This window comes from Anas platyrhynchos, chromosome 17 (assembly GCF_047663525.1).
Source record: "Anas platyrhynchos isolate ZD024472 breed Pekin duck chromosome 17, IASCAAS_PekinDuck_T2T, whole genome shotgun sequence".
Taxonomy (NCBI): Eukaryota; Metazoa; Chordata; class Aves; order Anseriformes; family Anatidae; genus Anas; species Anas platyrhynchos.
In genome coordinates this window covers 4,865,945-4,881,463 of record NC_092603.1, presented here as the reverse complement: position 1 = coordinate 4,881,463, position 15,519 = coordinate 4,865,945, and the positions used below count along the sequence as shown (strand labels likewise).

The 15,519-nt window shown below is 60.8% G+C and overlaps 2 protein-coding genes across 3 annotated transcripts; one reads left to right on the top strand and one right to left on the bottom strand.

Annotated features, from left to right (window-relative positions):
- Window positions 1-259: 259 nt before the first annotated feature.
- Window positions 260-9,687, top strand: PHF1 (PHD finger protein 1). Of its 2 annotated transcripts, XM_072025065.1 has the most exons (14): window positions 260-404; window positions 1,172-1,253; window positions 1,346-1,441; window positions 1,535-1,620; window positions 1,715-1,863; window positions 1,955-2,050; window positions 2,135-2,203; window positions 2,677-2,800; window positions 2,892-2,959; window positions 5,228-5,396; window positions 7,293-7,323; window positions 7,417-7,472; window positions 8,385-8,444; window positions 9,158-9,485. In XM_072025065.1, the coding sequence occupies exons 1-14, from the start codon at window positions 282-284 to the stop codon at window positions 9,365-9,367; spliced, it is 1,419 nt and encodes a 472-aa protein (XP_071881166.1). In that variant the 5' UTR covers window positions 260-281; the 3' UTR covers window positions 9,368-9,485. The 2 variants fall into 2 exon arrangements, with proteins under 2 accessions (XP_071881166.1, XP_071881165.1); XM_072025064.1 differs by lacking the exon at window positions 5,228-5,396 and having other exon boundaries at window positions 9,158-9,687.
- CUTA (cutA divalent cation tolerance homolog) lies at window positions 9,504-13,633 on the bottom strand. The gene is given in 7 exon segments (XM_072025066.1): window positions 9,504-9,926; window positions 10,058-10,107; window positions 10,196-10,241; window positions 11,038-11,055; window positions 11,057-11,095; window positions 11,471-11,634; window positions 13,493-13,633. Coding segments are annotated over 7 exon segments (435 nt in total). The 5' UTR covers window positions 13,511-13,633; the 3' UTR covers window positions 9,504-9,826.
- Between the last annotated feature and the right edge of the window lie 1,886 nt (window positions 13,634-15,519).

The window sequence follows — 15,519 nt, the reverse complement described above, 5'->3', positions numbered from 1 at the left end:
GGGACTCCCCCCGCCTCAAAATCCCCCCCCCATATGAGCCCCCCCAACCTGGGACCCCCCCAAAGACCCCCCAATAATCTGGGACCCCCCCATTACCCCCCCCATCGCCCCCCCCATTTCCCCCCCCAATTTGCCCCCCCCAATTTGCCCCCCCCAAAACCCCCCCCCCCAATCTCCCCCCCCCAACCCCTGACCCCCCCCAACTATTTTTTTTTTGCCCCCCCCCTAAATAATTTATTTATTTTTGCCCCCCCCCCAGCCCCCCCCCCCGGCACGATGTGATGGCGAGCGACCCAGGGGCCCCCCCCGGCCGCCCCCCCCGCGCCCCCCCCCGTTTTTGGGAGGGCCAGGACGTGCTGGCGCGCTGGACCGACGGCCTCCTCTACCTGGGCACCATCAAAAAGGTGAGGCCCCCCCCCAAAAAAAAAATAGGAAAAGGACATTTCCAGCCCCCCCCCACTTCCCTGAACCCCCTTCTTGTTATTTGCGCCCCCCCCTTTTTAATTTGTGCCCCCACTTTTTTAATTCCCCCCCCTTGTTATTTCTGCCCCCCCCTTTTATTTGTGCCTCCCCTTTTTTATTTGTGCCCCTTTTTTTACTTATGCCCCCCCTTTTTATTCATTGCCCCCCTTTTTACTTGTGCCCCCCCCTTTTTTATTTCTGCTCCCCTTTTATATTTGTGCCCCCCCTTTTTTATTCATACCCCCTTTTTTTAATTTGTGCCCCCCCTTTTTAAAATTTGTGTGTCCCCCCCTTTTTATTTGTTCCCCCTTTTTATTTGTACCCCCCCTTTTTTATTTCTGCCCCCCTTTTTTATTCGTTCCCCCCCCCCTTTTTAAAATTTGTGCCCTCCCTTTTTGTTTGTGCCCCCCATTTTTTAATTTCTGCCCCCAGTTTTAATTTGTGCCCCCTCTTTTTTAATTTGTGTCCCCACTTTTTTATTTGCCCCCCCCTTTTAATTTGCCCCCCTTTTTATTTGCCCCCCCTTTTTATTTGTACCCCCCTTTTTTCACTCGTGCCCCCCTTTTTTTAATTTGTGCCCCCTTTTTTTAATTTCTGCCCCCACTTTTATTTCCTGACCCCCTTTTTTTTAATTTCTGCCCCCTTTTTTTTAATTTCTGCCCCCTTTTTTTTAATTTTGCCCCCCCCTTTTTTTTGTGCCCCCCCCCAGGTGGACGGCCCGCGCAGCGCCTGCCTGGTGCAGTTCGAGGACAATTCCCAGTTCCTGGTGCTCTGGAAGGACATCAGCCCCGGTGCGCCCGCTTAACGACCCCATTTCATTAACCGACCCCCCCCCGGCTCATTAACCAACCCCCCCTCAAATTAATCCCCCCCCCCCTCGCAGCGGCGGTGCCGGGGGGGGACCAAACCTGCTGCGTCTGCTGGGCGCCGCCGCTGGGCCCCGAAAACCTCCTGGTGCGCTGCGACAAATGCGGCCACGGTGAGCCCCCCCCCCCCAAAAAAAATCAGCCCCCTGCCTCTCCTCGATGTCCCCCCCCCGAAAAAAAATTAATTGCCCCCCCCCAAAAACAAGCCTACCACCAGCAATGCCACCGCCCCCCCCCCCGCCCCGCCGGCGCCTGGATGTGCCGCCGCTGCGTCTTCGCCGTGGCCACCAAGGTGGGTGCCAAAAAAAAAAAACCACATTGGGGGGGGCTTTTTTAAATTTTTAAGCCCCCCCCTTTTAAAATAACCCCCTTTTTAATGGTGACAGCGGGGGGGGGCCCTGAAGAAGGGCCCCCACGCCAAGGCGATGCTGAGCATGAAGGCGGTGCTGCCCTACGCCCTGAAGGCGCTGGACTGGGACCCCCCCCACCTCGCCAACCGCCAGCAGTGCTACTGCTACTGCGGGGGGCCCGGCGAGTGAGTGCCCCCCCCGGGTGTCAAAGACCCCCCCCCGGCTAAATTTGGGGCTTCCATCCCCAAATAACCCCTTTTTGGGGGGGGGGCACAGGTGGAACCTGAAGATGCTGCAGTGCCGCGGCTGCGGGCAGTGGTTCCACGAGGCCTGCACCCAGTGCCTCAGCAAGCCCCTGCTCTACGGGGACAGGTGAGTGGGGGGATTTTTTATCGGGGGGGGGTCCCCTAAAGACCCCCCCGGAAAAAAAAATCAAAAAAAATCAAAAAATTTTAGGTTTTACGTCTTCGAGTGCTGCGTCTGCACCGGCGGCACCGAGAGCGTCCGGCGGCTGCCGCTGCGCTGGTGAGTCAGGGGGGGCACCAAATTGTGCCCCCCCCCCCCCAAATTTAGTGCCCCCTTTTCTAAATGTAGCGCCCCCCCCTTTTATACGCTCATCCAGAACCCCAAAACCTGCACCCCCCCCCCAAAAAAAAATCGGGATTTGCCCCCATCTATCGGGCGCCCCCCCTAAAATTGGCACCGCCGCGGCGCCTTCAGGGAGCTCCCCCCCACCCCAAACCCAGCCCCCCCACCCCCAAATTCAACCCCCCCAAAAAAAATTCACCCCCTAAAAAAAAAATTCACCCCCCCAAAAAAAAATTCACCCCCCCCCAAAAAAAAAACAGCCCCCAAAATAAACCCATACCCTCCCAAAAAAATAACCCAGCCCCCGTTATTCCCATTTCGGGGAATTTTCCCCAATCCCCCCCCAAAAAGGCAGCGCCCTGGGGTGCCCCCCCCCGGTTATTCGGATTTTTGGGGTGCCCCCCCCCCAGGGTGGACGTGGCCCACCTCATCCTGTACCACCTGAGCGTGTGCTGCAAGAAGAAATACTTCGACCTGGAGCGCGAGATCCTGCCCTTCGCCAACGCCAACTGGGACGCGCTGCTGCTGGGACAGGTTTTTTGGGGCCCCCCCCACCCCAAAAATTTTGGGGTGACCCCCCCGCAATGCTCTGACCCCCCCCCCCTCCACCTTTTTGCCTTCGCAGCTGGCGGAGACCCCCAAGGGTGAGCGCTACGGCCAGCTGCTGGGCGCCCTCAGCACGCACAAGGACAGGTGGGAGCACCCCAAAATGCCCCCCCTCACCCCAAAATGCCCCCCCCCACCCCAAATCCGACCCCAACCCCCCCAGTCACCCAAAAATAAAAAAACCTCACCCCAAACCCCTCCAAACTCACCCCAAGCCCTCCCCCAAACTCACCCCAACACCCCCTCCCCAAACCCAGCCTACGTCCCAAAATCCCCAGTGACCCCAAAAACCCCGAACTCACCCCAAAACCTCCCCACTCACCCCAACCCCCCCGCCCCAAACCCCCCCGAATTCACTCTAAACCCCATCACCCCCCAAACTCACCCCAACACCCCCCAAACCCCCCTGACCCCCCCAACCCCCCAAAACCCCAAACTCCCCCAAAACCCCAAACTCCCCCCAACCCCCAAAACCCCCCAAAATCCCAAACTCTCCAAAAACCCAAAACCCTACAAAACCCCACAAAACCCCAAACTACCCCCAACCCCCCCAAACCCCCCAAACTGACCCCAAAATCCCCAAACCCCCCAACCTCCCCCTTAACCACCCCACCCCAAAAACCCCAAACTCCCCCCAACCCCCCCTTAACCCCCTATCCCCCAAAACCCCCCAAACTGACCCCAAAATCCCCCCCACCACACAAAACCCAAACTCCTCCCAACCCCCCCAACCCCAAAACCCCCCCAAAAAAACAAAACCCCCCAAACTGACCCCAAAATCCCTCCACCCCCCAAAACCCCAAAACCTCCCAAACTGACCCCAAAATCCCCCCCACCCCAAAAACCCCAAACTCCTCCCAACCCCCCCAACCCCAAAACCCCCAAAAAAAACCAAAACCCCCCAAACTGACCCCAAAATCCCTCCACCCCCAAAAACCCCAAAACCCCCCAAACTGACCCCAAAATCCCCCCACCCCAAAAACCCCAAACTCCTCCCAACCCCCCCAACCCCAAAACTCCCCAAAAAAAACAAAACCCCCCAAACTGACCCCAAAATCCCTCCACCCCCAAAAACCCCAAAACCCCCCAAACTGACCCCAAAATCCCCCCCACCCCAAAAACCCCAAACTCCTCCCAACCCCCCCAACCCCAAAACCCCCAAACTCCTCCCAACCCCCCCAACCCCAAAACCCCCCAAAAAAACCAAAACCCCCCAAACTGACCGCAAAATCCCTCCACCCCCAAAAACCCCAAAACCCCCCAAACTGACCCCAAAATCCCTCCACCCCCAAAAACCCCAAACCCCCCCAAACTGACCCCAAAATCCCCCCACCCCAAAAACCCCAAACTCCTCCCAACCCCCCCAACCCCAAAAATCCCCAAAAAAAACAAAACCCCCCAAACTGACCCCAAAATCCCTCCACCCCCAAAAACCCCAAAACCTCCCAAACTGACCCCAAAATCCCCCCCACCCCAAAAACCCCAAACTCCTCCCAACCCCCCCAACCCCCAAAACCCCAAAAAACCCCCAAACCCCCCAAACTGACCCCAAAATCCCTCCACCCCCAAAAACCCCAAAACCCCCCAAACTGACCCCAAAATCCCCCCACCCCAAAAAACCCCAAACTCCTCCCAACCCCCCCAACCCCAAAACCCCCCAAAAAAACCAAAACCCCCCAAACTGACCCCAAAATCCCTCCACCCCCAAAAGCCCCAAAACCCCCCAAACTGACCCCAAAATCCCCCCACCCCCAAAAACCCCAAAATCCCCCAAACTGACCCCAAAATCCCCCCACCCCCAAAAACCCCAACCCCCCCTAAACTGACCCCAAAATACCCCCCACCCCAAAAAACCCAAACTCCTCCCAACCCCCCCAACCCCAAAACCCCCCAAAAACCCCAAAACCCCCCAAACTGACCCCAAAATCCCTCCACCCCCAAAAACCCCAAACCCCCCCAAACTGACCCCAAAATCCCCCACCCCCAAAAACCCCAAAACCCCCCAAACTGACCCCAAAATCCCCCCCACCCCAAAAACCCCAAACTCCTCCCAACCCCCCCAACCCCAAACCCCCCCAAAAAAACAAAACCCCCCAAACTGACCCCAAAATCCCTCCACCCCCAAAAACCCCAAACTCCTCCCAACCCCCCCAACCCCAAAACCCCCCCAAAAAAACAAAACCCCCCAAACTGACCCCAAAATCCCCCCCACCCCAAAAACCCCAAACTCCTCCCAACCCCCCCAACCCCAAAACCCCCCAAAAAAAACAAAACCCCCCAAACTGACCCCAAAATCCCTCCACCCCCAAAAACCCCAAAACCTCCCAAACTGACCCCAAAATCCCCCCCCTCCAGGTTCATCTCGGGCCGGGAGATGAAGAAGCGCAAGGGCCTCTTCGGGCTGCACACGCGGGCGCCCCCCCCGCTGCCCCCCCCCGCGCCACCGCCGCCCCCCCCCCCCGCCGCGGGGGGGCCCCCCCCGGCCGCGCCCCCCCCCCCCCGCGCCCCCGCTCACCGGCAGCAGGTGAGCGGCCCCGGCCGCCCTGCGCCCCGCTAGGTAACGGGGGGGGGGGGGGGATTTTTGGGGTCCCCCCCCCCTTCCCCTATCAACCCCCCCCCCCTCTAAAATTTTGGGGAAAAAAAAAAAATCAGAAAAAAAAAACATGAAAGAAAAAAAAAGAAAAGTTGGAGGCCCCCCCCCCCGAAAAAATGTGGGGATCTCCAAATATTTTGGGGATCCCCCCCCCGAAAAAATTGGGGACCCCCCAAAAAGTTAGAGGCCCCCCCGAAAAAGTTTGTGGAGCTCCAAAAATTTTGGGGACCCCCCTGAAAATCTGGGGAACTCCTGAAAAAATTGGAGACCCCCCCCCAAATATTTGAGAGCCCCCCCCCCCAAAGGTGGAGACCCCCCAAAAAATTTTGGGGACACCTCTGAAAAATTGGGGAATCCCTCAGGAAATATGGGGACTCCCCAAAATTTTGGCGACCCTCCAAAAAATTGGGGAACCCTCCCCAGGAAATTTGGGGATATCCACAAATATTGGGGACCCCCCCTCCCCGAAAAAATTGGGGGAATCTCCAAAAATTTTGGGGACCCCCCCCCAAAAAAAATTGGGGAACCCCAACAATATTGGGGACACCCCGAAAAAAGTTGGGGAGCCCCAAAAATTTTGAGGTCTGAAAATTTGGGGAACCACCCCCACTATTGGGGACCCCATGAAAAAAATGGGGATCCCAAAAATTTTGGGGACCCCTTCAAAAAATTGGGGAAGCCCCCAGGAAGTTTGGGGACCCCCCAAAAAAAATTTTGGGACGCCCCAGAAAATTTGGGGACTCCCCAAAAATTTGGGGACCCCAAAAAATATTGGGGATCCCCCCCAAAAATTGGGGATCCCCCAAAATTTTGGGGAGACCCCCCAGAAAAATTGGGGAACCCTAAAAATATTGGGGACTCCCCCAAATGTTGGGGACCCCCCGAAAGAATTTGGGGATCCCCAAAAAGTTTGGGGGCCAATCGGAAAAATTAGGGAACCCCCCCAAAAAATTTGGGACCCCCTCCCCCCGAAAATTTGCAGACCCCCGAAAAAAATTGGGGATCCCCCAAAATTTTGGGGATCCCTCCAAAATATTGGGGAACCCACAAAAAAAATGGGCTCCCCCCAAAAAATTTGGGGATCCCAAAAAATATTGGGGACCCCCAGAAAATTTGGGACCCCCAGGTAATTTGGGAACCCCCCCAAAAAATTTAGGGGTCCCCATAAATATTGGGGACCCTCCAGAAAGTTTGGGGATCCCCAAAAATATTGGGGACCCCCCGAAAAACAATTGGGGATCCCCAAAAATTTGGGGACCCCAGACAAAGTTTTGGGGATCCCCCCAAAAAAATTGGGACCCTCCCAAATATTTGAGGTCCCTCCCAAAAATGTGGAGACCCCCCAAAAAAGTTCTGGGGACCCCCTGAAAAAATTTGGGGATTCCCAAAAATTTTGGGGACCCCCCCAGAAAATTTGGGGACCCCCCCAAACATTGGAGACCCCCCCCCAAAAAAAAATTGGGGATCCCCAAAAATTGTGGGGACCCTCAAAAAAAATTGGGGGCCCCCCACAAAAATTTTGGAGATTCCCCCCAAAATTTGGGATTCCCCAAAATTTGGGATCCCCCCCCCAAAAAAAAAAAAATGGGACCCCCCCAGCTATTTGGGACCCCCCAAAAAATTGGTGACCCCACAAAATTTTGGGGACCCTCCCAATAAATTTTGGTGCCCCCCCCCAAAAAAAAATTTGGCAATCCCCCCCAAAAATCCGGTGACCCCCCCCCCAAGGTTTTGGGATCCCCCTAAATTTTGGGGATCCCCCCAAATATTGGGGACCCCCCCAAAATCTTGGGGACCCCCCCAAAAAAGATTTGGGGTCTCTTGCAGCCGCCGGCGCCCGCCCCCCCGCCGGGCCCAGGTAAGGCCCTGCCCCCCCCCCCGACCCTAAAAACGTTTTTGGGGTTTTCTCCCCCCCCCTTAAATTTGTCTCGTGCCCCCCCCGGCCCTATAGGGCCCCCCCGGAGGATCCTACAACTTCCGGCGCACCGAGGCGCGCTGCCCCGACAGGTGGGGGGGTTATGGGGTGGGGGGGCTTTTTGGGGTCGGGGGGGCGTTATGGGGTTTTGGGGGGTTTATAGGGTGGGGGGGCTTATGGGGTGGGGGGGCGTTATGGGGTTTTGGGGGTGGGGTGGGGTGGGAATGGGCTTTATGGGTGGGGGGGGTTTATAGGGTGGGGGGCTTTATGGGGTGGGGGGTTATGGGGTTTTGGGGGGGATTTGGTGTTGGGGGGGTGTTATAGGGTGGGGGGGGTTTCGGGAGGTGTTATGGCATTGGGGGTTTTATAGGGTGGGGGGGTATAGGGTGGGAGGGGGGTTATGGGGTTGGGGGGGTGTTATGGGGGGGCGTTATGGGGTTGGGGGGTTTATGGGGTGGGGGGTGTTATGGGGTTTTGGGGGGGGTTGAGGGTTTTGGGGGGGTTTTGGAGTGGGGGGGTGTAAAGGGGTCTGGGGGGTTTTGGGGGCAAATGGGGGGTTATGGGATTGGGGGGGTTATGGGGTGGGTGGGTGTTAAAGAATGGGGGGGGTTATGGGGTGGGGGGGGTTATGGGGTTATGGGGTGGTTTTGGGGTTTTGGGGGGGTGTTATAGGGTAGGGGGGTTTATGGGGTGGGGGGGGTTATGAGGTTTTGGGGGGGGTTTGGGGTGAGGGGGTTTATGGGGTGGGGGGGTTATAGAGTGGGAGGGGGCTAATGGGGTGAGGGATGTTATGGGATTTGGGGGTTTGGGGGGGTTATGGGGTTTTGGTTTTTTTTTGGGGTGGGGGGGCTTTGGGGTGTTGGGGGGCTTTGGGGATATAGGGGGGGGTTGGGGCCAAAAAGGAGATTTTGGGGGGATGGGGGGGGTGATGGGATTTGGGGGGGGGATGGGATTTGGGGCGGATTTGGGGTCTGGGGGGGCCCCGTGCTGAGCCCCCCCCGCAGCGCCCCCATCCGGATGTTCGCCTCCTTCCACCCCTCGGCCAACACCGCCCAGAGCCTCAGGTGCGGGGGCAAACTGGGAGGGGTCGGGGGCAAACTGGGAGAACTGGGGGGATCTGGGAGGGATTGGGGGCAAACTGGGGGGACTGGGGGCATCTGGGAAGGGTCGGGGGGCTTACTGGGAAGGGGGGGATTCATACTGGGAGGACTGGGAGACACTGGGAGGGTCGGGGGGCAAACTGGGAGGACTGGGGGAGACTGGGAGGGGTCAGGGGCCAAACTGGGAGGGGTTGGGGGACAAACTGGGAGGGATTGGGGGGGCATACTGGGAGGGATTGGGGGCAAACTGGGGGGACTGGGGGCATCTGGGAAGGGTCGGGGGGCTTACTGGGAAGGGGGGGTTCATACTGGGAGGACTGGAGGACACTGGGAGGGTCGGGGAGCAAACTGGGAGGACTGGGGGAGACTGGGAGGAATCGGGGGGCAAACTGGGAGGGGTTGGGGCAAACTGGGAGGGATTGGGGGGGCATACTGGGAGGGGTCGGGGGACAAACTGGGAGGGGTCAGTGGGCAAACTGGGAGGACTGGGGGGCACTGGGAGGGGTCGGGGGCAAACTGGGAGGGGTCAAGGGGCAAACTGGGAGGACTGGGGGAAACTGGGAGGACTGGGGGTTAAACTGGGAGGCCTGGGCTCATACTGGGAGAACTGGGCTCATACTGGGAGACCTGGGGGGGGGGTTACTGGTCCCAGTGCCCCCCCCCCCGTTACCCCGCAGCAGGACGGCGGCCGCCAGCCCCGAGCCCGAGAGCCCCGAGCGCCCCCCCCGAGCGCCCCCCCCGCGCCCCCCCCGCGCCAAGCGGCGCCCCCCGACCCCCCCCCCCCCCCTCCCCTCCCCCGACCCCCCCCCGGGGACCCCCCCCCAAATTTCCCCCCGGGGGGGGGGGGGGGGGCGGGGACCCCGCGCGCGTCCTGGCCCGCAGGGTGACGCTGGACGGCACCGTCCAGTACCTGGTGGAGTGGGGGGGGGGGGGCATGCTCTGAGACCCCCCCCCCCAAAAATTATTTTTTGGGGGGGGGTCCCCAAAAAAAAACACAAAAAAAACACCAAAAAAAAAGACCCAAAAGCTTCAAAAAAATTTATTTTCACAGCGCTTTTTTTTTATTTTAGAGGATTTAAAGGGGGGGGGCGCCCCAATATTTTTTGGGGGGGGCCCTAATATATTTTGGGGGGGGGTCCCCAATATTTTGGGGGGGGATTTTTTTTGGGGGGGGGGGGGATTTTTTTGGGCTGCCCCCCCCCCGGCTGGGAATAAACGGCTGAAGGTTGGCGCGGCTCCGAGTGCTTCGTGGGGACCTCCCCCCAAAAAAATAAAGGGAGGGGGTCCCCAAATTGGGGGGGGGTCCCCAAAAATGAGGGGGGGGGGTTAAATTTTGGGGGGGGGGGTCACTCGGGGACGGCGTCCTGCACCCAGCGCAGGTAGGGCGCGTGCCCCCCCACCACCGGCACCGCCACCACCTCGGGCACCTCGTAGGGGTGGGAGGACCTGGGGGGGGGGACAGGGACACGGGGGGGGGGTCAGGGGGGACCCCGCGGTGTCCCCAAATGTCCCCAAATGTCCCCACCCCCCCCGCGTCCCCCCAGATTTTTGTGCCCCCCCCCCCTCCAGTCACTCACCGCACGAATTCAGCCAGCGCCGGCACCTTGGAGCTGCGGGTTTTGATCATCTGGGGGGGGGGACACACGGATTTGGGGACGTTTGGGGGTATTTGGGGACTTTGGGGATATTTGGGGACGTTTGGGGACGCCGCTCACCAGCAGGACCTCGCTGTCCTCCTCCAGCTTCCCCTTCCACTCGTAGCTGCGGGGGGAGCAAAGGGGGGCATGGCCAGGTCCCCCCCCCATGTCCCCATGTCCCCCCCCATGTCCCCCCCCCGTCCCCGTGTCCCCCCCCCATGTCCCTGTCCCCATGTCCCCCCCTGTCTCCCCATATCCCCCCCAATGTCCCCACATCCCCCCCGTGTCCCCCCCCCATGTCCCCATGTGTCCCCCCCCGTGTCCCTGTGTCCCCATGTGTCCCCCCCATATCCGTGCCCCCCCCGTGTCCCCCCCGTGTCCCCATCCACGTCCTTGTCCCCATGTCCCCCCCATGTTCCCATGTCCCCCCCCCCGTGTCCCCATGTCCCCGTGTCCCCCCCCCCACATCCCAGTGTCCCCATATCCCCATCCCCATGTCCCCCCCATGTCCTGGTGTCCCCCCCAATGTCCCCACATCCCCCCCGTGTCCCCCCCCGTGTCCCCATGTCCCCCCCCCGTGTCCATGCCCCCCCAGTGTCCCCATCCATGTCCTTGTCCCCATGTCCCCCCCATGTTCCCATGTCCCCGTGTCCCCCCCCCCCACATCCCAGTGTCCCCATATCCCCATCCCCATGCCCCCCCCATGTCCCGGTGTCCCCCCCCGTGTCCCCACATCCCCCCCGTGTCCCCCCCATGTCCCCATGCCCCCGTGTCCCCATGTCCCCATATCCCCACCCATGTCCCCCCTGGTGTCCCCACACCCCCCCATGTCCCCATGCCCCCCCCGTGTCCGTGTCCCCCCCCCCATGTCCCCACGCCCCCCCCCCGTGTCCCCATGCCCCCCCCGTGTCCCCGCTCACACGGAGGTGACATGTGCAGATGTTCACGCACGCCGCCAGCTTCTTCTCCACCATGGCCCTGGGTGCCACACGGTCACCGCGCTGTCCCCTCGGTGTCCCCTCGGTGTCACCTCCCCCCCCCCCCAGCCCTCGCCTGGTGTCCCCTGCCTGGCCACCAGTGTCCCCATGGTGTCCCCAACCCCTCCCCAGTGTCCCCGTATTGCCCCCCCAGTGTCCCCTTGGTGTCCCCAACCCCTCTCCATATCGACCCCCGGTGTCCCCATGGTGTCCCCAACCCCTCCCATTGTCCCCATACTGCCCCCCCGGTGTCCCCAAGCCCACCCTGGTGTCCCCCCAGTGTCCCCAATCCCTCCCCATATTGCCCCCCCAGTGTCTCCCCGCTGTCCCCATCCCCCCCCACACTGTCCCCATATTGTCCCCCTGGTGTCCCCACCTGGCCAGCTGTGTGGCCACCCCCTGGTTGGGGCAGGTGACAAACGCGGCCACGACGCTGCCGGGCTCGAAGGCGGCGCCGGTGTCGGCCATGGAGAGCAGGCGGCGACCCAGAGCCCGCAGCAGCGGCACCGACGTCACCGTCACCAGCGCCAGCGCCACCGCCTGCGGGCACAGCGACACGTCGCGATATGGGCATGTCGCGATATGGGCATGTCGCAATACCCGGCACATCGCAATACCCACTGCATCGTGATACCCAGCACGTCGCGATATCAGCATGTCGCGATACTGGCACGTCGCAATATCCAGCACACTGCAACACCGGCATGTCGCGATAGCCAGCACACTGTGATACCGGCTTGTCGCGATACCCAGTGTGTCATAATACTGGCATGTCAGGATACCCACTTCATCGTGATACCCAGCATGTCATGATACCGACATGTTGCAATACCGGCACATTGCATACCCAGCATGTCGCGATACCAGCGCGTCACAATACCCAGTGTGTCATAATACTGGCATGTTGCGATACCCACTACATTGTGATACCCAGCATGTCATGATGCCGGCATGTCACGATACCAGCACATCGCAATACCCAGCACTCCATGATACCGGTACGTCATGATACCCAGTGTGTCATAATACCGGCATGTCACGATACCCACTACATTGTGATTCCCAGCATGTTGTGATACCAGCATGTCATGATATCCAGCATGTCATAATACCAGCATGCTGTGATACCCACTACACTGTGATAGCTGGTATGTCATGATACCGACATGTTGCAATACATGGCACATTGCGATACACACCACATCACGATACCCACTGTGTTGCAACACTGGCATGTCGCGATAACCACTACATCGCGATACCCAGCACGCCGCAATACTCGGCATGTCACAATACCAGCATGTCGCAATACCCAGTGTGTCATAATGCTGGCATGTCGCGATACCTATTACATTGTGATACCCAGCATGTCGTGATACCGACATGTCACAATATGTGGCACATCACGATACGCACCGTGTCACGATACCCGCCGTGTTGCAACACTGGCATGTCGTGATATCCACTACATCGCAATACCCAGCACATCACAGTACTTGGCATGTCGCAATACCAGCACGTCACGAAACCCAGTGTTATGGCACCTGGTGTGTCATGATACCTGGAATCTCACCATGCCTGGCATGTCACGTGATATGTATTGCAGGGTATGATACCTGCCATTGATGGCCAGCATGTTGTGATACCTAACATGTCGCGACAGCTGGCACATCACGGTACCCAGCATGCTGCATGGCATCTGACACGTTATGACACCTCCATGTCACGATACCCAGCATATCACGACAGCTGGTACATCGAAATACCCAGCACATTCCGGGATATCTGACACAACACCCAACATGTCGTGATACCTGGCATATCGCGATACCAGGCATGCTGCAGAACATCTGACATGCTACAATACCTGGCATGCCGCAATACCCAGTGTGTCACGATGCCTGGCATGTCGTGATACACAGCACGATGCTGTGGTAACAGACATATGACGACACCTGGCATGTCATGATACCCTGCATGTTGTGACACCTACTATGTCGTGACACCAGGCCACGGCACCATGACGCCATCTGTTCTGTGGTACCCAGCAACTGCCCCGCGATACTCACCGTGTCGCGATATCTGCCATGTCGCGATAGCCACCCCCAGCCCCACGACGATTCCCACCGCATCGCGACACCCACCGTGTCCCGACACTCACCTCTCGATGCCCACCATGTCGCGATACCCGCTCACAACACCTGCCCGCACAACACCCCCCATATCGCGATACTCCCCATAACACTCCCCATATCGCGATACCCACCCGGGCCCACACCCCCCACACCCCACGCCCCATCCCCGCCGTACCCGACCCGCGACGGCCCCGCGCGCCCCTCCCCCCTCGCAATCTCCCCCTCTATCGCGATACCCCTCCCCCCCGTATCGCGACACTCACGCCCAGGGCCGGCCTCATGGCGCGCGGGGGCTCGCCGCAGGCCCCGCCCCCCGGAAGAGCGGCGTGGCGAGGCCCCGCCCCCTCCCTGCAGGCCCCGCCCCCTCCCGGTGCCCCCCTCCCCCCCCCCCCCCCCCGACTCCCGCCCCGTACCCGCCGCTCCGCCGCGCGCCCCCACGTGCCCCGCCGGCCCCGCCCCCTTCTGACGTCACCGCGCAGAGCGCGCGCCGGAAGCGGCCGCGGGGGTGGGAGGGGAGGGGGGAGGGGGAGGGAAGGAGGGAAGGGGGGGAAGGGGGGAGGGTCACGTGGGCGGGCGGGTCACGTGGCGGGGGAGGCGAGCGCGTGACACGTGCCGTGCGCACAGCCGGCCCCGCAGCCGGCCAATCAGCGCGCGGGGGGCGGGGCCCGGCGGGGGCGGGAGGAGGAGGAGGAGGAGGCCCCGCCCCCCCGCGGTCACGTGGCCGCGCGGCTGCGCGCGAGCGGGGGCGCGCGGGGGCGGGGGGCGGGGCCGGGAGGGGGGGGGCGGGGCCGCGCCTCCCACGCGCGGGGGCGCGCGCGCGCGCCTTGCACGCGCAGCCCCCTCCCCCCCCCCTCCTTGCACACTCGCCCCCTGCCCCCTTTGCACGCGCGCCCGGGCCCCCCCCTTGCACACGTGGCCCTTGCACACTCGTTTGCACACCCACCCCTTGCACACTCGCTCCTTGCACGCTTGCTCCTTGCACACTCATTTGCACGCTCGTCCCTTGCACGCTCCCCCCTTGCACACTCGTTTGCACGCTCACCTTTGCACGCTCACCCCCTGCACGCTCGCCTCGCCCGCTGCTGCTTGTGCAAGGCTCTTGCACGCCCCGTGCACGCTTGCTTGCACACTCACCCCTTGCACACTTGCTCCTTGCACACTCATTTGCACGCTCGTCCCTTGCACACACGGCCCTTGCACACTCGTTTGCACGCTCACCCTTGCACGCTTGCCCTCTGCTGCTTGTGCAAGGCTCTTGCACGCCCGCCCCTTGCACACTTGCCCTCCGCACACTCGTGCCCGCCCCTTGCACGCTCACAGCCCCCCAGGGGGAACTGGGAGCTACTGGGAGGGCAATGGGAGCACTGGGGGCTGGTGTCCTGCAGGGTGCTGGGAGCACTGGGAGCACTGGGAAGGGAGCCCGGAGGGACTGGGGGGTACTGGGAGACACTGGGATGGAGGCCAGGGAGGCACTGGGTTGGGATGCAGGGTGCTGGGAGCACTGGGAGCACTGGGAAGGGAGCCCGGAGGGACTGGGGGGTACTGGGAGCATTGGGATGGGGCTACTGGGGGCAGTAGTGGCATTGGGAGCCATGCAATGGGGACAACTGGGACCACTGGGAGCACTGGGGGCATTGGGATGGGGACACTGGGAGCACTGGGAGCACTGGGACAGCGACGCTGGAGGTACTGGAGACACTGGGGACGCTGGGATTGTGACACTGGGGGTACTGGGAGCACTGGGACAGGGGCCCTGGGGGTACTGGGGACACTGGTGGCACTGGGACGGGAACAGTGGTGGCACTGGGAGCACTGGGACAGTGACACTGGGGTTACTGGGAGCAGTGGTGGCACTGGGGGCAGCCCTTAAAGGCGAAACGACCGCCACTGGTCCCATTCCCAGTGCCCCCCCCCCCCCCCATTCCCCAGTGTTCCCAGTCCCCCCCATTCCCACTCCCCTCCCTTTCCCAGTGCCCCCCCCATTTACAGTACACCCCTTCCCAGTACCCCCTGTTCTGTTCCCAGTTCCCCCCCATTCCCAGTGTTCCCAGTCCCAGTACCCCCCCATTCCCATTCCCCCCATTCCCAGTATTCCCAGTACCCCTCCCATTCCCCGACTCCCAGTGCTCCCAGTATCCTCCCAATCCCAATTCCACCCCATTCCCATTACCCCTCTGCATTCCCAGTACCCCCCATTCCCAGTGTTCCCAGTGCCCCCCCATTCCCAGTACCCCCACATTCCCAGTGTTTCCAGTACCCCCCCATTTCCCCCACTCCCAGTGTTCCCAGT